We start from the raw sequence: 25,094 nt of genomic DNA, 5'->3' as shown, positions 1-25,094 counted from the left end.
TAGCATAAAAGCTATAGGATTATTTTACACATCAGACATGTACTTTATAAACTATATAAACATCTGTAATTCAGGTGGCAAATGAACTGGTGATATTAACACCTTTCTAGTAGTCCGGACCTTTAGGGCAATTAACCATATGTGACTTGCCTATTGACAAGTAAAATGTGAATCAGTAATAATACTTTAAGAATGATTGTATTAATTTATTTACAATTCAAACCTAATTTCCCAACTCCATTGCTATGCTGGATTTACTTTCAACAACTACCATGTTTTCTGTAAAAATGAATGAACTTCAAAATGAAGCCCAAATATTTAGCATAGATACATGTATATTTTACAGATGATGACAGTCCAAGTGAAGATGTCATTTGTCCTGATTTCTCCAAATATTTATACTTCCTGTTTGTGCCAACCCTTATATACAGAGATGACTATCCACGGTAGGATATTTATTTATATACTAGAACATTTTGATACGATGATATACATTGATTTGCCCAGTAGTAAGTTACCGGTATTTAATATTCTAATGAATATTTGATGTAACATTTTTTTTCCATTGACTTAAATTCACCATCAAAACCACAGTTGACGTGTCATAACTATAGAGTGAGTCAATCTATTGAACTGCTTGGATCAACAAATGTTTAATTACTACAATGTAAACGAAAATAAAACAACACCTACTTCAAAAACAATGAATTGTTGTGAAATTAACCAAAATCAAATAATAGAATTTACATGATAATCTTCAGATTGGTAGTTTAACCTATATGTTGTCATGCTTGGCCATAATATGTAAGTGCCAAAATCATTCATGCAGTTTTGAGGAATTTATTTTATTTCAAATTAATGCCTTTTTCAAGCTTTAACATTTTCTTTCTGTGTGTAATTCTTTAGAATCAGAATCACAGTACTATAGTTAAAGAGTTGATGCCGTCAATTTTGATTTGTTTTCACTTATTAAGTTTAACGAACAGAATTTTATTATACTACTTTGTACATTTTAAATGACATAGACTTTACTATATTTTCAGGACAAAAACAATAAGATGGAATTACGTTGTAACAAACTTTGGTCAGGTGATTGGATGTTTGTTCTTTATCTACTATATATTTATGAGATTTTGTGTGCCATATTTCCACAACTTTAACCAGGAGCATGTTACCCCAAAGTTATTAGTGATGACAGTGTTTGGTTGTATGTTACCAGGGACACTAGTTCTGTTTATAGGTATGTATCATAAGTGTAGTAAAAACACAAAGCATTTCAATTAAGCACATATAAAAAAGAATGAAGTATTTATAGAGAATAGAGCTCTTTTTTTCGGGATGCTTTCTAGATATTATGGCAATAGACAAAGGAGATCAATGCAAACTTTGTGAATGCAGGAAAAAGTGAAAGAGATGCACTAGATCAGACTAAAATAGTTAAGGGATGTACATAATTATGAATTATTTGTATTGCTATCATCTAATTTAGTTAATTGCTTAGATTAAAAGCAACATAAGTACAACTGTCTTAATATTGAAATGTACTTTCTAAAACTTTGAAGATAAAGTCATAGCAAAGTGTACGTTCTTTTACAGGATTTTTTGCCATTCTTCATTCCTGGTTTAATGCCTTTGCAGAGATGTTAAGATTTGCAGATAGAATGTTCTATAAGGTATTTCTTAAATGTGTACAGGAAAATTTTTAAAATTTTTTTTGCAAGAAGACAAAATCAGTCATGATCAGTTGTACATGTATTATGAGTCACTGCTGCTGAATCAAATCTTTTAATGTAATGTGTCAGCATAACATTAAAATTATTTTACAATATGTTTCCATAACCAAACTAAAGTTTTTGTTTCTCCATCTATCAGTCAGTCCCAGTAAAAGTTAATATCTAAACAACCACAAAAGAGGGCCCTCATGGGGTTTTTGATTATGTGATTACTTGGCCGTTTTTTTAATGATTATTTGATTATTAAGCCAAATATTTCATGATTATTTGATTACCTAGGACTGTATTTTTAGTTTATGATTATTTGATTACTAAAGATAAGCAAATATTTAATGATTATGTGATTATATTGGCAAAAAAATGGTGATTATTTGATTACTAGGACCCCCCCCCATGAGGGGCCTCACAAAACATACAGGAATGATCATTTGTCAGTTGAAGCATTATGTTCACACTTAAATAAAACCATCTAGAAAATTGGCAAAATATCTCCTGTTGTGTACACAGATTAAGATGCACATCTTCAATGTTTGAACAAACATTCTCGAAAACTGTAGGGTTGCAAAAGTTTATGACAAGTTGATACATCAAATATCTCTACCTACCCACCTGACATTCTCCATACTAAAACGCTGGACCTATCTAACCTAGCAAACAGCTATTGGCATTTCTGTGAAACCTAGATCAACAGAATGAATCTACTATTAATGGAAAACACTCTTACACCATATTTCAATAAATATTGTTATCGTTTAACCATTCTTTTAGAACACTTTTGAAAATATTACATCGAATGCTAAAGATTTGAATGTTGAAAAACCAAAATTCTTTATTTGTGTAGGAAATTCATGTACATGTACTAAATAATTAATTGTTATTTGATATTTTTCAGGATTGGTGGAATTCTACATCTTTTTCTAACTACTATAGAACATGGAATGTGGTTGTCCATGATTGGTTGTATACATATGTCTATAAAGATGTGTGTAGGGTAGGTGTAAAGTTATCTGTAAAATCAGCATCACAGAAAAACTCAAGCAATTTAACATCACAACTTAATAACTGAAAGACAAGTTTTCAGACATAAAAGACCTTGAGTCCAAGCCAACTTAAAGATGAATTTGTTTTTAATTGCAAGTTGCAATAAAAAAATAAAAAAACAGTGTACTGTAAATTCAGAAATGCGAGGTTTTTATTATTGCGAATAATGCGACAGAGTCGTAAACGCAATAATTAAAACTCGCATTTTTTAATATTTTAACTGAATAAAGCATGACTTTTCCCAAAATCGTAAAAATTAAAATCGCATTTAAGTTGAAATTGACAAAATCGCAAAAATAAATGCACGCAATAATTTCTGAATTTACAGTATACTATTAATTTTTTTTACCAATATCTTGCTCTTGTTTAGAGGCAATGGACAGTGTACCATCTTTATCACATAAGTTTCAGTACTGGTCCGTAAAGCACACCTTGAACCAAGGGAGGGCACTTTGGAAATCTGAACTAAAGGCAAGTGTCAAATACAATGAAATTGTAAATGAAAACCTGGATTTGCTTCTATTTGTGGTTACCCTATTTGAAAGTGTCTTCCTTAGGTACAATGTTTTTTTTTAGATCGAACAAGAAAGCATAAGATCATGTGATTTTTAATGCACTACAGTGGCAATTGCTAGTCTGTGTCAAGATCACGATCCAAACAAATCAGAATTAATTTTAATGATTGAGAGGAATAACAGTCAGTTTTTTATTGCTCAATTACTTTATATATCCATTGTTTTTTCACAGGTTATAAGTAGAGGAAACAAGCCAGCAGCCATAGCCTGTGTATTTGTATTCTATTGTTATCCTTTATTTTCACAGGTTATAGGTAGAGGAAACAAGCCAGCAGCCATGGCCTGTGTATTTGTATTCTATTGTTATCCTTTATTTTCACAGGTTATAGGTAGAGGAAACAAGCCAGCAGCCATGGCCTGTGTATTTGTATTCTATTGTTATCCTTTATTTTCACAGGTTATAGGTAGAGGAAACAAGCCAGCAGCCATAGCCTGTGTATTTGTATTCTATTGTTATCCTTTATTTTCACAGGTTATAGGTAGAGGAAACAAGCCAGCAGCCATGGCCTGTGTATTTGTATTCTATTGTTATCCTTTATTTTCACAGGTTATAGGTAGAGGAAACAAGCCAGCAGCCATAGCCTGTGTATTTGTATTCTATTGTTATCCTTTATTTTCACAGGTTATAGGTAAGGGAAACAAGCCAGCAGCCATGGCCTGTGTATTTGTATTCTATTGTTATCCTTTATTTTCACAGGTTATAGGTAGAGGAAACAAGCCAGCAGCCATGGCCTGTGTATTTGTATTCTATTGTTATCCTTTATTTTCACAGGTTATAGGTAGAGGAAACAAGCCAGCAGCCATGGCCTGTGTATTTGTATTCTCTGCTATTTTCCATGAGTATGTTCTGGTGTTATGTTTTAACTTCTTTTATCCTGTACTGCTGGTCATGTTTGCTGGAGCTGGATGTAAGTAGACATTTTAATAGCAAAAATAATGCTTAAATCAAAATTAATATTTTCTGGAGAGATAAATTATATGTATTTTGCAATTGTTTTTAATTGTATTTATGCAACTATAATTACAAATTATTTTGATATATAAGTTCCATATAAGTTAACCCAGATATCCTGTAATAGGTGATCACATTATACATAATTTCTATTTTTCTTCTGTTTCAGTTGGTTTTATGTTCCTGACAGATAAAGGGGTATCTAGAAGTTGGAATGTATTTCTATGGGTAGCTCTATTTACAGGGACTGGATTGCTGATGTGTTTGTATAGTATGGAATGGTATGCCAGGATTAACTGTCCAGTTAATACAGTGAGTAGTAATATTTCACTCAGATCTGCAAATATATACAATTCACACAAATAATAGAAGAACATGAAAAATGCAAAAAAAAAGTTATACTAAAAAAGTGTTAATTAAAGATGATTTAGGTTATATGTCAAACCCAGGAAAGAAATGTAGAGATTCTTTTATTTTTGCAATACCATTTTACCATGTGGGTGGTCTGGAATAAGGATGGGAAATTAATGCTGTCATTAGATAAATGTGTTTGTTGGATAGGCACAGAAACTTTGCCTTGCAACTGACAAGATATGTCCTCTCAAATAGTTGTTGCTAGGGTTTCTTGACATGCTCAGAGCATGGTAGTTCTTCAACACAAGGCATCATATTTAATGTCCCATTTGATTGGAAACCTGTTTAAAATATTATTTTATCCTTTCAGGACAACATCTTTGATAAACTGATTCCTAGATCATGGACCTGCAATTTTGAAGCCATGGAAAATAATTTGAAGTCACCATAGTTGGATTCACAGTTTTGATGAACAATTGAATTCTCAAACCCTATATGAGATTTTTACTCAGGATTCTCTCTATGTCTGCATAAAGATATACAATCATATGACCAGTGTTTTTCATTAGATCAAGTATCGTAATTCTATTGAACAAATGTTTATGCATTCATGGTGAAGGTCAAAACGACCTCTAACGTTAAAAAGATTTTTTTTATCTTTTGATTTGATTTTTTTAGCTGATACACAACTTTCTGTGGCATATGAGGAGTAAAATCTTTCTAGCTGTCAGTTGAACTCAAATCGTGTATGATATTTTTTTTTTTTTAAATTTAGGATTAAACAAAAGGATATTCTTTTGTGAAAAGACACATTATCTTTTTTGCTTTTCCATAATTGTAATTAAGATGAAAAAAAAATATGAAAACTTTGGTTTTAATTTAAGCTTTGTCATTTGAAAATTGAATAGTGTTTGAAAGAATCTGAATAGGTACATTGTGTCCAGAATAGGAACATTAACTTTTCAGATTTTCAGTACTTAATCCATTGTTAAACAAGAATCCAGAAGTGATCCATTGGTGATATGTTTGATTTTTGTCACTTAAAAAACTTGAACCACTGCCAAATTATTATTGGACTGGCATTATAACATTTGTCTTTCGATAAATCATTACATGTATATTTTTGAGAATATATGCATGCTCATGTCTTTGTTTGTGAATATGTTTATATCTGGGGATTGTAGATTTGGTACAATTAGTGACTGGTTTTTGTCATTATTTTTGTAGATATTTACTTATCAGTATTGTTTACTTTTCATGGTAATAGTCATGTTTTATGCAATTTATACATGGTTTGCATTTTAGATTAAAAGTAATATATATATCAGTATAAAATACTGATATGTAATATGATTAATCAGTTACTTATAGTATGAATATGAGAAATTTATTTATGTATATGGTGTTAAAAGATAACTTGTTATAATACAGTTACCATGGCAACCTTTTAAAGATGGTACAATATTGCTTCTCTTTATTGTAGTGTGTTTTTGAAATAAAGCACATTCCATTCTTAGCCTGTTCATTCCTGGTTAAAATAATACTGTCATCCATACAGCTATTCAGAAATTGCCTATTATAAATGATTTTATTTAAATGCAGTCACATTTTGTTAAAGTTTTATCTTGTGTTTTCATTGTGTAAAACATATATTTAATTCCAGTCATAGAATACCACTAAATTTCTATTTTCAGAAATAGTTAACAATTTATATCTTCAAGATATTGTATCAAAATACCTAGTATTGTTTTATTTTATTTTTGCTTTTCTCTAATAAACGAGTGCCTCTTGTCAAAGAAATGACATTGGGACGACTAGTTTGAAAAAGTTACATATTATAATTTTACTAAAATGTACATAAATTTATTAGTGATGTATTCAATTGACTTTTATGTATTATGATGTTCTTATTGATGTATATGTATGTATAGCTGGTTTTATGTTTGACTTTTGTCTTCCGTGTGCAATAATATTATAATAACCACAAGAGAATTATATTTTTGTATTTATCAAATGATCTCTTCATGAATTTATATACCACTTCTTCATTGTTTCATTACTTGCATTTAACCTTAAAGGCAAAGAAAAATCCCAACAAATTATGATAATGGCCTATTGTCTCTATAAACTCGTGTATTACACATGCACCTTATCACTATTTGTCCCCCACTTACTGGACATCACAAAAGTTCCTGTAAAATTTTGACCTCATAAAAGAAAATATAACGCCAAATTGGAAAAGTGATTGTTGTATGACGTCAAAAATTCAAGCTGGACAAATTTCCAAATAGTGATAAGGTGTATTGTTGGTCTTCCTTCTGCTTGGCTCTTTAAGTAAATTTGACACGATATTACAAATAATGTATAGTCACACAAAAACTCTTTTATATTGTTGTTCAATATTGAATGACTGTCTTCCATGAATATTTAATTACGAAAAGTAACTTTATAACAATGCAGTGCTGTCTTCATTAGATTATTTTCTCAATAATGTACCTATTTTTTCAAGAATAAAAATTATTTACAAAATTAATGCTTATTTGTCATTTAAATATTATTGGATTATGATTGGATATTCAGTGTAATTTTGGTTTTATTTATAATCCAAAACGATCACCATACTAAGGGGTGATGTTTCTGTGGTGACAGTGATAATACTTTGTTTAAGTTTGTGATAAGGTCATTTTCAGGGGAACCACTGATGATATTTGGTATGCAGTTGTATTACTGTGGCACATCTCATTTCCATTGAGAATGTTTGTCTCCACCTTTTTAAGGTGGGGGCAATTACTATGTAATAATTAGTAGGAATGTGGAGCTGGAATAGATGCAATTAAAACCACATACTTAAAACCAAGAGATATTTGTCAAATCTATTTATCTTCATGATGGCTTTATGTGTATTTTTTGTCAAAAATATATGACAGGATATGTATTTTTAGTCCACGGTTTGCACTCCTTTTGTCTGTCCGGCAAATCAATTTTCCACGCTTATTTTGGAAAATGACGCAGTCATTGTTCCATAACTGCCGACCTGAACTTCATTTCATTTCTCTGCCTACCGCGCTTGGTTTCGTATTTACTATTTTCCATACAAACTGGAATCTGCTTGTGTTATCATTATGCATCATTGTGTAGTATTAAATCAGCCAGGACCCAGTTTACACTGGTTTCTACTTGAATTCCACTACACTCGAACAAAGTGTTGTAGTTTGACGGAAACCAGTTTTAGAATTTGTAAACTACAAAACGTAATCGGTTATTGTTCATTCCGTTTTGGTGTTTCATACCGACTTATATGGTTTGAATAAGCTTAAGACCCTTCAAACATTAATGTGAAAGGTATATTAAAGACTGTTTTACAAAAGGATTGAACTGTTTTACTTTCAAAGTCGTACTATAGGGATATCTGTCATATACGGATTTTCACTCTCACCGGTTAATTTCTTCTTTTACACATGCTTTGGAAACTTCCTGCTTAAACATCGCAAGTTTTAAAATTGTTTTTGAGTGAATTAAACTTATTTTAACAATCATGAAGCGTTCCAGAATCATTTTAAAGCAGTTTCTTCTTCTCTTTGATGATGGAAAATAGATTTTCTCAAGAAAATACCGCAAACGATCGCAGAGGAATTGAAACGTACAAGTCAAGTCGTCACCTGGTTAAATTGGCATCTAGTCAAATCGGCACCTATTCGACGTCAATTCGGCATCCAATAATATTTGTTATAATATTTTCTATTCAATTAATTAATTACTGTTACCAAGTACATAGTGAATATGTTGTTGTGTATTTTGGTAAACAACGAAACGAAAGTGAATATAATAATGTTGTGTATAAAGGTAAACAACGAAGCCCTTACCAAAGCTGTTGTTTTAACAATTAGACAATTTGTGTAATTGTAAAAACAAGTCAATTATTAAAATAAAATGGAAAACTATGAGTCCCTTTCAATAAATCAATCTTTCATGCAAAATAATTAGCAAATTTAAGGTGTTTTTTTTTCCAGTAAAGTTTATACAGCATTAAACCAACAATCCTGTAAAATGCTCAACTGGTTAAAATAATGCAGAAAAATACCCAATATCTCATGTATTAGTCAAAATAATTATGACGTCTGGCAAGGCTATTTTATTATTTTTCTGGGACGCCTTCCTACGACGTTCGTAGGAAGGCGTCCCAGAAAAAAAATTAATATAGCCTTGCGGTCATAGGAAAGTGTTCCAGAATAAAATTAAAAAAGCCTTGCCAGACGTAATAATTATTTGGACTACTCATATATATATATCATTAAAACTACACCAAAAAAGTCATTTAGTTGAGAAAAATAAATATATACAAAATGTACATGAACACCCAAAAATGTGAAAGTTAGTATTTAACTCTTTTTGCTTAAATACTGAAAAAAATTCTGGCAAGCCCTTTCTTATTTTTACCCTATTGCTTAAAATACTGTTAAAAATATATATTTAACATGGGTGACGAATTGACTATATCAGGTGTCGATTTTAACCAGGTGATGATTTGTCCAGGTGCCAATTTAACTAGGTGCCGGTTTGACTAGAATTCTTTGACAAAATGTTTGAAATTATCTGAGTTTCATTAGACCTTTGATAGCAGTAACAAAAAGATTATTTACTTAATATTTTGTGGGAGAAGGGGGTTCAGACTGTGTTGTATCAGGTCTGTTTGTGCCCAATACATTTTCGCACCCTACACGTTCGCACATTCACACTCTACTCATTCGTGCCCAATTTTAATTCAAATTCAAGTTGAATAATTGGAAAATCATGGTTGTTGTTTTAAATTGCTTTGGTGTAAATACTGAATGTATTTATAGCTTGGTATGAGTAAAACATTGAAGATTTTAAAGGAAAAAACACAAAAGATAATTTTTTTTAACAGCTTGGTCCCATTGATCTGAAACAACGAAACAATAAAACATAGACACCAAAATATAGCAATCCACTAATATAACCAAAACATGATAAAATTTATTCAACACACGGAAACAAACATAGTCAGAATCTCACTTCATTTTGAAACAAGTCAATGAAACAAGTTATAGCAATACACTAACCAAAACATGATTAAGAGTTATTCAACACAAAATAAAACGTTAACAAAATACCACTTTATTTAGAAAGGATTATTATTATTTTTAGCAATACCCTATCCAAAACATGATTAAGATTTATTCAACACAAAAAAAAAATTGCTGTCTTACTTTATTTTGAGACAATGACAACAATTATACTTATAAGAAAACACTTGCTTACAGAGTTATTAAACACAAAACCAATTAAGATTGGGTGCGAACATGTAGGGTGTGAAAGTGAAAGGGGGTGAAAATGAGTGGGCGCAAACGTGAATGGACGCGAACGGACCCGTATTCAGACTATGTACCAGTGAGAAATATACAAGCCTTTCTATGGTATTTATTTGTACAATTCAGCTAGTCTTGACCTATTCATTTGTCTTAAAAAAACAGCCAGTTGTCACCTTCACTTCACACACACACACATATACGAATATCAATTATATGCTCACGATACATGTTGCATTGTTAAACTAATTACGGTACGTGAAAATCAAGACTTGCATAAAAACTATCCCAATATTAGAGACAGTGGCGTCATTTTTCTTCAGAGCTTTCAGCTCTTTGATTCTTCGTACTTGCAAGTCATTGATTTGATAATTGGAATATAGTTTTATCATGACAAATTACTGATCAAGTGCGATTTTTGATCATAGTTATGGTCCTTGGACTTAAAAAAATTCACTTAAATAATCAGTTTTCCACACTTTTGATTCCCCACTTAAGAGCATTATGTTTTTTGGTCTGTTCATCCTTCTGTTTGATTTCATGATAGTATCAGACTGAATTGTTTAGAACAGAAGATTATGCAGTGTGATTGAATAAGATTACATGGCCCTTAGAGCTACTCAGTATTGGTTATACTTTTCCTCATTTTCAGCATTACATATATATATATATTAGTCATGAGAGAAGGAAAGCATTTGACTTTTGAGGTACACAACGAAATCAATATATAAATTTGTCATTTAGGTATTAAAGGTAACTGCCATTCTATCATTTTGGTAGTATAGGGAATATTCTGATTAGAAATCCAGATAGTCCAAACTTATTTAATATGTATATATGTGGGGTGATGTCAATCTGGCAATAGCCTTTTGAACATCTGCATGCATTATTCAAGTAAACAACCAAGTATATGGCAATCTCTCAATCCTCTTGGAGTCATAATTTTATAAAATGAAGTCAACAAGAAGACTGAAGATGTGACACTGTGATTGTGTGTAAAGAATTGATGCATATCCTCTCTTTTCTTATGTTAGTGGTTTGTCTCTTGTGTTGTGGGACTGAAGGGCAGCTAAGTATCCTTTCCTTCAGGTGTATACTTTAATAATTTAACCCTTATGGCATATTATTTTTGAGGTACTATTTCCAGTTTTTTTTGTCAAGTTTTTTGAAATTGTTTATATGCTGTCCTCCCAAGGTATTTGCCATATTGAAATAGAAAGTTCTACAAAGTTATGTCAACATATATTTTGTTGTTCCCCCTATAGTTGTTTAAATGTTTCTCAAGCTGTCAGGAGCTATAAAAATATAACATGTGCTCAAGGTGTATTATATTTTTTCAGTTCTGCATATTTATTGTTGAACTTACTTCTCTCATTTGTGCTACTTTATTTTCCTGCTTTGATCCATTTCATTTATTTTATATGTTTGTGCAGTCCAATTGTCTTAATTGCCTCGTTTATATGTAATTTCCTGCAAAGTTATCTTGCATATCTTGTTGTGCTCATGGTGGTCTAAATGTTTATGCATTCAAACGTGGTATTGTTGTACTTTAATGACAAAGTTTGTTAGATTTCATTGCTGATATATATTGTTGATTGTTCATATTATCTCACAGCTGTGTTCATAATGCATAAATGTATAGTAATAATCAACTTTTTACAATTCCCCTGTAACTGGTGTTATTCTTGCAGCAAGGTGACAGTTTTGCTCCATGTTGAAGGCCCCTATTTGACTTTAATTAGAATAGCATCAATAAATGATTTGATTCTGTGTGCCAGTAGTTATTTTGTGTATGAATTGATACACCATATCATCACTACCTTTTCATCAACAACTTGTATTTTCTAGAGATAAAACAAATCTATTTTTACATTTATTAATGAGATGGTTTAAACATCATTACAAGACATTAACAATGAAAAGCACTGACAACGTTTAGCACCACATATTCAAAAAAGCTGAAACTAAAAACTGACTAGACTTCCACACAGATCTATATTCCATAGTAATACTTAACACATTTATCTAATGGATTTCGTAACTCTATCCCCCCTCCCCTACTTAACAGTATAAAATTTACCCGTCATGATTCATATTCTCTTTATAAAAATGCAAATATTTAAAAAACAAACAAAACAATGGTGATACAAAAACTTGTTTAAATAGATGAATTTATCTGTTTATTAGTAGTACAGAATTTCTTATTTCGACTGCTTTTATATCTTCTGCAACAGGTATTATGAAACATAATAATCATCATTAATTTGGGCCAAAAAGTATTGGTACAGGGGTCTAAAAATTGTTGTTAAAATGCCTTATACTCCATACAACAGAATATTAAGTTATAATACAAAGTAATTATATTACTTGATGAATCTTGTTGTTACTGTTTTGTTATTGTGATCTATAAAAAAGGATTTTAAACATAATATTTTTATCTTGATATTTTTGGTATTAATTTATAGAGGTATAAAGATACAAAATCTGTAATTGACAAATAAATATCATTAAGGTGGAAAATAATAGTGGAATGATAAAAATAAAGAGAATTAAGGAAGAAATGTCCAGTAAAACACAAAATTGGAAGAATGGATTTTCTGTTCACATATACTATATAAAAAATATTTAAAATAAAAAAGTGTTTATAACAAATTAAAAGCTACATTAAATTTGCAATTTTCTAATTTAATGCGAGAAATTGCACTATTAAAATGGATTAAAATAAATAATACAATGGATATGTACACTGAATTCTATACTGTATAATAATACATTCAATTAAAACAAATTATAAAATACAACTTCATACTGCCTTTTAAGCTGAATGAGAATTACAATTTTACTAAAGTTATGCTGTAAATATACAAATAAGTAAAATTGTGCTTGTAACATGACTTCAATTAAGTCTATAAATACATATCTGATTGTATCAGTACTTTTTAAGTTTTCATGTCCAAAAATTCTGCAACCATTAGCAGAAATGATTTTGAATCCCAAAACCATGCATGACGTAAAATGCCAGTATAAATCTTACATTGTGACATGTTTCAAAGTTTGATAATTTGTACAGTATCTGAAAAAAAGATACAAAAATCTATAAAGTATACCCGCAACATTAAATCTTCATCTAACAATAAAAATCAAAAAGTAGTTATTAGCCAAATAATAAGTTATGTTTCAGAAGAAATTTCAAACAATAAAAAATAGTTTTATTTCACCAACAAGATATGAATGAAATGTAACATATTTACTCATGTTTTGCAATATCTTGTACCATGTAAAGTACATGATTAAGTTTTAACAAATTATCTTATGAAAATCTTTGATTTATTTTTAACAAGGACGATTATGAAGTAATGCTAATTTCATATTGCACAAAAAGATGATGAAAATGATGAAATAGTTTATATATAAAATGTATAAGCTTATAACAAATTCTGACCAAAATAATAAATAATAAAAAAGTTCTAACAATGTTGTACTATAAAATGTATATAAACACTAACAACAATAACAACGATAAAATCTCTGTAGACAATGTTCTAATATTGTCAATCTTATTGATGAATTCATTTTAGAATTTCTGAGACCAATGTATAATATCACAAATAGGTCTAAATCAACTGAACATGCTGAACACAAAATAATGGTATATTCAGTTATTTTACTGAAGAATGGAAAATATTAATTTCAATAGGTTTCTACTGATAACAAACACACAACACCATGGATCAGTTTTTACTTTTACTTTTTTCCAGCTGAATTCTTTACTTCTTTGTTTACATTCAACTGCTATGTAATAATTTTGTATTTTACAGCTGTTATCATAATACTAGCAAGTTGAAGGTTTGTTTGGCTGGCTTGCTTGCTGTGTTTGTTTTAAAATTTGCTCAAGCACTGTAATAAAGATAGACATCTGCAAACTATATAAGTAGTCGGAGTTAACATTAATACAAACAAAGCAAGCAAGAAACCAAATCTTTACCTTGCTAGCATTATGATAACAGCTGTATAAAATTACAACTTTGATGTCTTGAAAGTATCCATTTCTAGGGAAGCTAGTAAATATCAATAAGGTCTACTTAACTTGTGAGCATTACATATACCATCCCCCCCTCACAACAGCAGTCACATGCTAATCTGTTTACTTTTGATGGTACCTATGGTATTGTGGTGATCAATTAACCTACACCTTTTTTTAATTACGTAGTTTTGTGTTGACAGATACTATAAGGACAAGCACTTTGGTCTTGCAATTGATAAAACAAATTCAATCATTATTAAGAAAACAATATTAACATTTTCATTAGCCACTTCAATAAAAAGTTTGATAATCAAAATATTACTGTAACATATTAGAAGTACACATTATAACTTTAAATAATCATAGACAACCTTATCTGTGACAACCTATTAACCACAGCAAGACAATTCTTACCATGTAAATGTTTTAATAATATTTGGCATTGATTTTAGTCTGGGACTATTGTACCATTAGTGTAACATATTTATACACTAAGTAAAAACTTTTTAATTGTGGGATGACATTGTTGTCCTTAAAGGATAATGTTTTCACATTGTAATTGTTTGATGACATTGTTGTCCTTAAAGGATAATGTTTTCACATTGTAATTGTTTGATGACATTGTTGTCCTTAAAGGATAATGTTTTCACATTGTAATTGTTTGATGACATTGTTGTCCTTAAAGGATAATGTTTTCACATTGTAATTGTTTGATGACATTGTTGTCCTTAAAGGATAATGTTTTCACATTGTAATTGTTGGATGACATTGTTTTCCTTTTAGGATGTTTACAAGTTGTGACATTCTAATAGCTGCTCCATAAGAACTGAACACAATAAATTAAAAAAACACACAGCTTGTTCTACCTATACAAAACAAGTCTTAACTATGATGCATACATTAGACTACACTTATAGTTTGAATAAAACTCAAAAATAAATGCTATTAGTACATGCCTTAGATATTGCACAATTTGTTGTTGGCCTCTGACCCATATTTATGGTTTCTACATTTATAAAACTTTGATGGAAGTGATCATACAAAGAGACTAATCACCATTTAAGGTCATTCTAAAATAATGTGGACATCAGCAGATCAAAATTGGGATTAAATACTATGTAGTTATCAATTATCTTAATTTATGATTGTAGGATCATAGTTTGAAAAAGTGACTATTTCAAAATAGGAAAATACATTTCTTTAACTGAAAGAAAAGTTCTTTTTTTGGCAGTTTGAGAAAAAATAATAATGTAGTGAAATAAAATAAAATGTAGTATTTTTTTTATATAAACTGATAACAGTTTTTTGTCAATGATGACTTTTGTTCATTAAAAAAAATTAGTGAAAAGAGATTCCGAGTCCATTTAAACAACTGATAGTCCAGAGATGTGTCCCTCATGTGTTACTAATATCACAAAGTTTAACAACTGTTGATGCATTTGATACTGGAAACATCACTCCCAAGTCTCTCTTCAACTGCTATCTCTGTGGGCAATATAATTATACCAGTAAAGCAAAGTATACTACTGAACTTCAATAAATCCAGGATGCTTTTAACACTACAACTGATATTAATAGAAGTTAATAAAATTTAACTATCCATGGTTGTTGTAGAAGACTTGCATTCTATGACTATATGTTGACTGTTAATAAGAAACAGCTTATTACATGTATTTCTAAGTACCCTGTGACCACGGTATTGAGACAATTATCATGGTGTTTCTTGTTTCAATTTCTTTATTGTATTTTTTAAAGCTTGTCTTTTGTTACAGAACCAGACACGAATCACTTCTCGATCATAGTTCAGTTTTTCTGACAGCTCAGTCATCTCAGCACCTGAAAATAATAAAGAAATGAGTGAATTTAATTTTAGTAGTAAACAATCCTAGAAGAAAACTTCGCTAACTTTTTTACATCCCATGATTGCAGTATTCAAGTTAAAACATTTCTGGCAAATTGAATATTTCTGTTAAACAAGGATTACAAATATATTTTAGTTATTATATTCATATACATATGTATTTCAAGATGATTTGTAAAATCTATATTAATACAGTAATTTGAGTTGTCCATTCAAAGATATAGAGTGACACTAATGAGTCCAATGTCGACAACACACATGCCTGGCATATAAAATCAACATTAAGGTACTTTTGGCCAGGTTTCTTCTTTGTAGCAACTTTAAAACTCAGATAAAATAAAAATAAATTACAAACTAGAGGCTCTAAAGAGCCTGTGTCGCTCACCTTGGTCTATGTGCATATTAAACAAAGGACACAAATGGATTCATGACAAAATTGTATTTTGGTGATGGTGATGTGTTTGAAGTTCTTACTTTACTGAAAGTTCTTGCTTATTACAATTATATCTATAATGAACTTTGCCCATTAGTAACAGAGAAAAATATTTGGTAAAAATTTTACATAAATTTACCAAATTAATGAAAATTGTTAAAAATTGACTATAAAGAGCAATAACTCCTTTAAGGTCATGTTGACTTATTTGTAGATCTTACTTTGATGAACATTATCGCTGTTTACAGTTTATTGCTATCTATAATAGTATTCAAGATAATAACCAAAAACAGCAAAATTTCTTTAAAAATTACCAATTGGAGGGCAGCAACCCAACAACCGGTTGTCCAATTCATTTGAATATTTCAGGGCAGATATATATTGACTTGATTAACAATTTAACTCCTTGTCAGATTTCCTCTAAATGATTTGGTTTCAGAGTTATAAGCAAAAAACTACATTTTACCCCTGTTCTATTTTTAGCCGTGGTGGCCATCTTGGTTGGATGGCCAGGTCATCGGATACATTTTTCAAACAAAGTACCTCAAAGATGATTGTGGCCAAGTTTTAATTAATTTGGCCCAGTAGTTTCAGAGGAGAAGATTTTTGTAAAAGATAACTAAGATTTACGAAAAATATTTAAAAATTGACTATAAAGGGAAATAACTCCTAAAGGGGTCAACTGACCATTTCGGTCATGTTGACTTATTTGTAAATATTACTTTGATGAACATTATTGCTGTTTACAGTTTATCTCTATCTATAATAATATTCAAGATAATAACCAAAAACAGTAAAAATTCCTCAAAATTACCAATTCAGGGGCAGCAACCCAACAACAGGTTAACCGATTCATCTGAAAATTTCAGGGCAGATAGATCTTGACCTGATTAACATTTTTACCTACGTCAGATTTCCTCTAAATGCTTTGGTTTTTGAGTTATAAGCCAAAAACTGCATTTTACCCCTATGTTCTATTTTTAGCAATGGCGGCCATCTTGGTTGGTTGACCGGGTCACGCCACACATTTTTTAAACTAGATACCCCAAAGATGATTCTGGCCAAGTTTGGATTAATTTGGCCCAGTAGTTTCAGAGGAGAAGATTTTTTTAAAAGATTACTTAGATTTATGAAAAATGGTTAAAAATTTACTATAAAGGGAAATAACTCCTAAAGGGGTCAACTGACCATTTCGCTCATGTTGACTTATTTGTAAATCTAACTTTGCTGAACATTATTGCTGTTTACAGTTTATCTCTATCTATAATTATATTCAAGATAATAACAAAAAACAGCCAAATTTCCTCAAAATAACCAATTCAGGGGCAGCAACCCAACAACAGATTGACCGATTCATCTGAAAATTTCAGGGCAGATAGATCTTGACCTGATAAACATTTTTACCCCATGTCAGATTTGCTCTAAATGCTTTGGTTTTTGAGTTATAAGCCAAAAACTGCATTTTACCCCTATGTTCTATTTTTAGCCGTGGCGGCCATCTTGGTTGGTTGACCGGGTCACGCCACACATTTTTTAAACTAGATACCCCAATGATGATTGTGGCCAAGTTTGGTTCAATTTGGCCCAGTAGTTTCAGAGGAGAAGATTTTTGTAAAAGTTAACGACGACGACGACGACGGACGACGGACGACGGACGCCAAGTGATGAGAAAAGCTCACTTGGCCCTTCGGGCCAGGTGAGCTAAAAAACCTTTAAAACTCAAAGGCTCCAGAATATCTGACTGTAATATTCCTTCAACAATGACTTTGTTATATCAATTGACTGTTGTTAGACTCATACATTTATTCCTTCAGTATTAAGGATACATTTGTAAATCACAGTCTATATCCAACAAGGCATCAATAGTCACAATCTATTTCCCAAACAGCATCCATTTGCATATTGAAATATATTACCTTGTACATTAACTAAAACCTACCTGATGGATGTGTGTTTATTTCAAAGAAATTGTTTAATACTTCTAACGCAGCTGGTGTAAACGATGTCCGTCGTTTGCGTTTCTTTGATGGTTCACTACCTATAAAATCTGTTAAATTATTGACACCGTTTCTATATCGTTCCTCAGCTTCCATCATCCACCTCTCTAAAACAGGTTTTATTTTTTGTGCACTTTTTGGTGTTATGTCTAATTTTTCAAATCTGAAAGAAAAAAATATTAGTTTTTATAATCAGGTCAATTGTTACATAAACCTCTTAACATTAAATCTCTTGGATTTGTACTGATTGATACTTTCATTTATTCATAAGTTGTCATTGGCTTTGAACTAGCTTTCAGCTATAAATGGGAGCATTCTTAGATCAGCACTTTGTACCTTTTGTCTTTATTTTTGTGCTTTGTGTGCTTCTTACCAATCTGATAAGTCAAGCCATTTCCTACTGATTTTTACAGTCTTTTTTTCTGTAAAAATGTTTAACCCTGGCACATGCTTTATGTGCCTGTCCCAATTCATGAGCCTGTAATTCAGTTGTTTTTGTTATTCGCTCTCTATGATTTGTTTATTGTTTTATCATAATTCAGGCTGTTGGTTTTGTTGGTTTTCTCTTTTAAATTCTTTGACAAAATCTTATCGTTTGTGGTCCAAATAATTATAAAATAGCCTTTCAATACCATCATTGTCATGAAAATTGTTTTGACAAGTATTGTAAAAGAAACTATAAAGTTTGAGATTGCATGTTAGTTACACAAGGGTGTCACACTGTTTGTGATATCCTGTGTTGTCTGTAGTTGATGGAACATGTCCGTTGTTGTTCTGTGGTTTGCATGTTGTGTTGACTATTATATTATTTGTTTGTGTGTTTCAGTGATGAATGTTCTTGTGTGTGTTTTTGATGTATTTCTGTTACATAGTGTTGTCATTTAAGCGATTTTTTTAAACATTGTAATAAAGTGGTAGGTTTGGCTAGCCATTAAACCCGGTTCACTCTGTTTTAGTTTGTAACCAGGATTTGTTTTTTCTCAATTGATTTATGACTTTTGAACACCCGTATACTACTGTTTCTTTTTTTTTTGCCATCTCATTTACATATACCCCACATATCCTTTTATTCTTTATATTTTCAAAGCATGATCATTACAAGTGTTTACCTGCAGATAGCTGACTGACTGTATGCCGGTCCTTCTGTAGCACTCAATGCCTGACCAACTTGTGTCTGCGTTAATCCTAATGATAACCGGCGGATTTTAAACTGTTTGGCAAATTCTTTTATTTCATCTAAGTTAATACCATCTACTGTTGTACTCTCAGTAGAGTTACCTACAGTATCTGAAATATTTAAACGTACTGATATATAGAGATGTCAATTACAGATATGTTCCAGTATTCCAAACCACAATCCCATCCTTTTTTTCCTCCATTATGTCATTTATGAATTTCATTTATCACTGTACTTTAACAATTAACAGGTGCCACTAGTCGAGCAGGAATGCTAACATTTCCAGAGCATATGAGTTCACTCAGGGTTTTGGCAGACTACACGAATGAATTTTATTTTTACAGGACATTCGGTCTGGTAAGCATCCTAGCTTTACCAGACCGAATGAAATTTTACCAGACCAATTTTTTTTACATCTAATTGTACATGTTGTATATTATACAACAAAAAACAACAAACATATGACTTTGTTGTGCCCTACTCCTCCCCAAAATGCACAAAAACAAAATGATGTAACAAGAGGGTATATTGTTATGAAAGTTGTGCACAATTGTTTGAATGCATTTCAGTGAAGAGTAATGTCCCATTTTATTGGATTTTGACAATGTTTGTGAACTAAACATAATTTAGAGTTTCTGTATAAAATATTACTTCCTGTTTCTTCTTTCTTTTTCATATATCTTTTGGTTTTCAATTCTAGTGTTTATATTTCATAGCTAAATTGTGTGATCTGCTTGGATTTTTATTCATTTATTGTATTTAATCAGCAAACCCGGAATTATCCTTATCCGTTCTCAGAATCTGATCCGGTTTTATTTACATTTCCGGTTGTGCCAATGATGGCAGCCATTGTTGTTTTTGACAGTCAGATATGTTTTTACACGGATTTACACATTACTGGTTGGCGATTTTCAGCATAAAGCTAGCGGTTGAACAAAATAAACATCACTGTGATGAATAATAAAGATGAAAATGAATTTGAGATCGTTTGGCAATTTTGCTAGAATGTTAGAAAAATCCATGAAAAAAAACCACCGTACATTCGGACTGGAATTCAACAAAATTTTACCAGACTGATCCATTATTCACCGGATTTGTCCGACGGTCCGACATATTTTGTGTAGTCTGTTTTGGTAGGGTTTTTGTTTCTCAATCCTTTGTTTTTGGTGTAGTGTTTTGTTTTTATTGTTGTTTGTCTTTTTTTATCATTCCCTTTTAACAATGGTGATGTGCTGTCAGTTTTTATTGGATTTATGACTTTTTATGGTATAGTTGACATTTTCTCTCCATTTAAATGGAAAACTACCTTCAACCAAGTTAATCAACTGGAAACCTAATGCCACATACCTTGGTAAATGGGGGGATGAAAATAACCTTTCTTTTCATCAATACAGAACATAACTTTAAAAACATAAAAAGTTAAAAACATCTCCCATTCATCATCATATACCTCAATATTACCTAAAATTTAATAAGATCTACTACATTGTACTAGAGAAAATTTGGACTTATGTTTTTCAATTGTATTTTTAATAAAACAACTATTTTAACGTTGTGAACTTACGTGGAAGTAATTGACTGACACTCGGTGGTAAACCATCAATGGTAGATGTTGATGTGGGACTTTGTGATACTAATGATAATCTCTTTGGTGTTGTCGGAGATGATGTCTGTCGTGACTGACCGTTCATTGATGAGTGTGACGATGAGGTGACGGTAGGTGTCAATGTCAAGGGATTTAATACCTGTAAAAAATAAAAGAAATTTATTAAGTATGCCAATATGACTGCCCCCCAATTCAATGTAAGGATACATGTCCCTCTGAGAAAAACAATGGTTCCTAAATTAGATTTCTTCTGATAATCAAGATGTTTTAATGAGTCAACTTTGAAAGGACTTTAAATGAAAATGAAATGAATCTGTTAAATATAACCTGATCATCAACAAAGTCCAATGGATGTGAAGTATAAAAAACATCATAACCCTAACTTACTTGCTTGGGTATAATTATAAAACAGATATAATTTGGGAAGTAATGAATTAATAATTTAACAAGAATGTGTCCATAGTACACGGATGCCCTTATCACACATTTATTTTCTATGGTCATTGGACCGTGAAATTGGGCTCAAAACTCTAATTTGGCATTAAAATTAGAAAAATCAAAGCGCTGTAAGCACTGTAGGCAGTTAACCAAAAACCAAGGCAAACAAAATTATGAAAACTGTGGCAATGTTGCTTCAGCTATTTTTAAAGATTTAAAAGAACAAACATTAAACATTCATATGTTATTGTACATTTATGTTCAATTAATTTATTAATCATTAAGGGAAATAATTCATATTTTATCAAGGTTTTCAATAGCAACGCACATGACCAACTATATTTCATATGATTTGCTATAATGTCCCATACATCAATATATATGGTTTAGGGGTCGGGATCTTGATCGTTACCAAGTTCTCAAACATGAGGGTGTACAATGACCCTAGGGACCCCCTTATAATTATTTTGACTTGTAATACTAGTATTGTCCCGTACATGTTCATTGTGTCTTTTTGTGTCGGGATGTATAAGTACCGGACCACGTCCACTTTATTTTTTGTCTATCTGATGAGTTAAGCCTTTTTCAACTGATTTTTATAGTTCGCTCTTATGTTGTACTATTATACCACTGTCCAAGGTAAGAGGGAGGGTTGGGATTCAGCTAACATGTTTAACCCCGCCACATTATTTATGTATGTGTCTGTCCCAAGTCAGGAGCCTGTAATTCAGTTGTTGTCGTTTGTTTATGTGTTACATATTTATTTTTCTTTCATTTTTTTTACATAAATAAGGCCGTTAGTTTTCTCCTTTGAATTGTTTTACATCGTCTTATCGGGGCCTTTTATAGCTGACTATGCAGTATGGGCTCTGCTCATTGTTGAAGGCCGTATGGCGACCTATAGTTGTTAATGTTTGTGTCATTATGGTCTTCTTGCAGGTAGTTGTCTCATTGGCAATCATACCACATCTTCTTTTTTATATAAAAAAAATATATGGTTTAAGATTGGGGATCTCGACCGTTTTCAAATTCTCTCTCAAACAGTAGGGGAAGTGTGACCCCACAAACTTCACCTATATTTCATATGATTTGTTATATTGTCCCATATATGAATATATATGGTTTAGGGTGGGGATCGCGATCCGTTTTCAAGTTTTCAAACAGGAGGGGTGGGGTGACCTCCAGGGACTCCCCCTACATATTTCATTTGATTTGTTATATTGTCCAAAACATGAAGTTTTATGGTTTAGGTGTATGGATCTCTACCATAACCAAGTTCTCACACAGGAGGGGTGGGGTGACACCCAGGGACTCCCCCATATTTCATTTTATTAGATATATTGTTCCATACATGAATAAGTATGGTTAAGGGGTTGGGATCTCAACTGTTTCTGAGTTCTTAAACATGAGGGGTGGGGTGACCCTAGGGACTTCCCCTATATTTCATTTGATTAGTTATTTAGTCTCATACATGAATTTATATGGTCGAGGGGTGGGGATCTCATAAGTTTCAAAGTTATCAAAGTGGCCCAATGGACTCCACCTATATGATTTGCTTACATTGAGGTGTCATGTAATATAGTTGCACTCACTAGTTGTGTCTGTCCCAAGTCTAAGCCTGTAATTCAGTGGTTGTTGTTTGTTTATGTGTTACATATTTGTTTTTATTTATTTTTTTATACAAATAAGCCGTTAAGTTTTCTTCTTTGAATTGTTTTACATTGTAATATCGGGGCTTTTTATAGCTGACTATGCGGTAAAGGGCTTTGCTCATTATTGGGGGGGGGGGGGGGGGGTGGGGGGGGGGTGGGTAGGAGGGGTCCTGATCCCGAAATCCCGGGCTTAAAAACACGAAATCCTGAGGTCCCGAATTTAAATAAAGTTAAATCCCGGATCCCGTAATTTGAAAAAAAGAAATCCCGGATCCCGAAGGGGTAAATCCCGAAATCCCGAGCTTAAAAACACCCGATCCCGGAGTCCCGATAAAGGTCCTATCCCCCCTCATTATTGAAGGCGGTATGATGACCTGTAGTTCATTTTTAGTTGTTAATGTCTGTGTCATTTTGGTCTCTTGAGGACAGTTGTCTCATTTGCAATCATACAAACATCTTCTTTTTTTATATAACAAACTTCCAGCTATTTAAACTGACCCATCAAAATTGAGAAGAAAAAAATACCTCTTGAAATTGCAGTAATATGTTTAACTTTAAAAGCATCTAACATGCATTACCAACATTTATCACTGATAAAGAAAATTTATACTGTCACCAGGAACATATTTATGATTTGGTATACCAGAGACATATAATACAATTGTATTATATGTCTCTGGGTATACTGTTCCCAGCTGTCACATTGTATTGGATTTTGACATTAAAATTTGTCAAAAAGTATAATTTTGATTGTCTGTATAAAATATTTTCTGCTGTTTCTTTCTGTAACAATTTTCTTTTGCATTTCAATTCTAGTGTTTATATTCATTTACTATGCATATGTGTATTTTGTCACATGTCTTGATTTTTTGTAGTTGACCGCCAAACCCGGAATTTCCCTTATCCGCTTCCGGAATCGGATCCGATATTTGTCTTCATGGCAGCCATTTTTTTGTGTTTACAATGTCGTTTTTGTCAATCAGATACGATTTTAGTCGAATTTACACATTATTTGTCGGCGATTTTCTGTCTAAAGCTAGCGGTTGAACAAAATGAACATCTCTGTCATGAAAAATAATGATGAAAATAAGATGAGATCGATCTATTAGGATACTTTTGTAAAAATGTTTGCAAAGTTATTTTTTCTTTCTTTCAAGAATCAAGGTCCGTCGGGTGTAGCTAGTAACCAAGTAGAAAGTCCGACTGCAAAAGTGGGAGGTCGCAGATATCGGACAACCGCTAATTTGAACCCCTGTGTCCAATTTGAAAAGATACGAAAATTTCATCTTTTAATTCAAAATTGCCGCCAACAGCGTGAACAGTTGAACTTATTTTAAGACTACTGACGTAGTTGACTACGTATTGATGACAAACAATATTCCTACGATTTCTGCCATTTGGGAAATCTAAACTACTTGTCTTTAGAGATTTTCGGTGATTACGTATTTCATACATTTGTTCTTTGACATCTTAGCCAAAAGCTCGGGGGATAATAAACTACATAAGGATTCTTAATGTGCTCTACTTCCTATGTGCAACTTCAAAACTTTTGGGAAAATCGACGATCATTTAAGGTTTTTCTGGTCATATATTTTGTAAACCAGAACTAAAAGTATGAAAAAACTGTCCAATAAGTTATAAATAACATAATATCCAGCTTGATAATAACAATGGCACATATTTCAGCATTTTTTGGGTAGAACACAAAGCCAGGGTGCTCGTGTAACAAAAAATTTGTTCCGGCGTGACATTTGTTCCACCGGAACAAATTTCATAGGAAATAAGTTCCACTGGAACTTATGTCACAGAAAATATGTTCCAGCACTATAAAATTTGTTCTGGAACTAATTTTTTAACCAAGTGTGAAATAAGTTCCGGAACAAAGATCACAGCACCATCAATTTTGTTCCAATATTAAAATTTA

General features: G+C 31.6%; 2 protein-coding genes across 13 annotated transcripts in view; one reads left to right on the top strand and one right to left on the bottom strand.

The window, feature by feature from the left end:
- Positions 1 to 7,184, top strand: part of LOC139513658 (sterol O-acyltransferase 1-like) — a 33,066-nt gene extending 25,882 nt beyond the window's left edge. For 2 of the 5 annotated variants that reach the window (XR_011662492.1, XR_011662491.1), the window contains 8 exons: positions 347 to 446; positions 1,044 to 1,240; positions 1,597 to 1,673; positions 2,626 to 2,724; positions 4,122 to 4,257; positions 4,471 to 4,613; positions 5,026 to 6,786; positions 6,954 to 7,184. Coding sequence is in view for 2 of the 5 variants with exons in the window: in XM_071302350.1 (XP_071158451.1) it covers positions 347 to 446; positions 1,044 to 1,240; positions 1,597 to 1,673; positions 2,626 to 2,724; positions 4,122 to 4,257; positions 4,471 to 4,613; positions 5,026 to 5,106 (833 nt within the window). In the remaining 3 variants the exon portion in view is untranslated. Of the gene's footprint in view, positions 1 to 346; positions 447 to 1,043; positions 1,241 to 1,596; positions 1,674 to 2,625; positions 2,896 to 3,102; positions 3,529 to 4,121; positions 4,258 to 4,470; positions 4,614 to 5,025 lie in introns of those variants that run through there. The other 3 variants (XM_071302350.1, XM_071302349.1, XR_011662493.1) reach the window with 2 other exon arrangements.
- Positions 7,185 to 15,282: 8,098 nt separating this feature from the next.
- Positions 15,283 to 25,094, bottom strand: part of LOC139513629 (POU domain, class 6, transcription factor 1-like) — a 29,453-nt gene continuing 19,641 nt past the window's right edge. For 7 of the 8 annotated variants that reach the window (XM_071302296.1, XM_071302290.1, XM_071302294.1 and 4 more), the window contains exons 7-10: positions 21,039 to 21,219; positions 19,407 to 19,584; positions 18,240 to 18,460; positions 15,585 to 15,842 (exon numbers count right to left, since the gene is read on the bottom strand). In XM_071302296.1, the coding sequence (XP_071158397.1) occupies positions 15,718 to 15,842; positions 18,240 to 18,460; positions 19,407 to 19,584; positions 21,039 to 21,219 (705 nt within the window). In that variant the 3' untranslated portion in view covers positions 15,585 to 15,717. Of the gene's footprint in view, positions 15,843 to 18,239; positions 18,461 to 19,406; positions 19,585 to 21,038; positions 21,220 to 25,094 lie in introns of all 8 variants that reach the window. The other variant, XM_071302293.1, reaches the window with a different exon arrangement.

This window comes from Mytilus edulis, chromosome 2 (genome assembly GCF_963676685.1).
Source record: "Mytilus edulis chromosome 2, xbMytEdul2.2, whole genome shotgun sequence".
NCBI classification, from domain to species: domain Eukaryota; kingdom Metazoa; phylum Mollusca; class Bivalvia; order Mytilida; family Mytilidae; genus Mytilus; species Mytilus edulis.
Note: the sequence above shows the minus strand (reverse complement) of the source record. Positions and strands in the feature narration are given on the sequence as shown.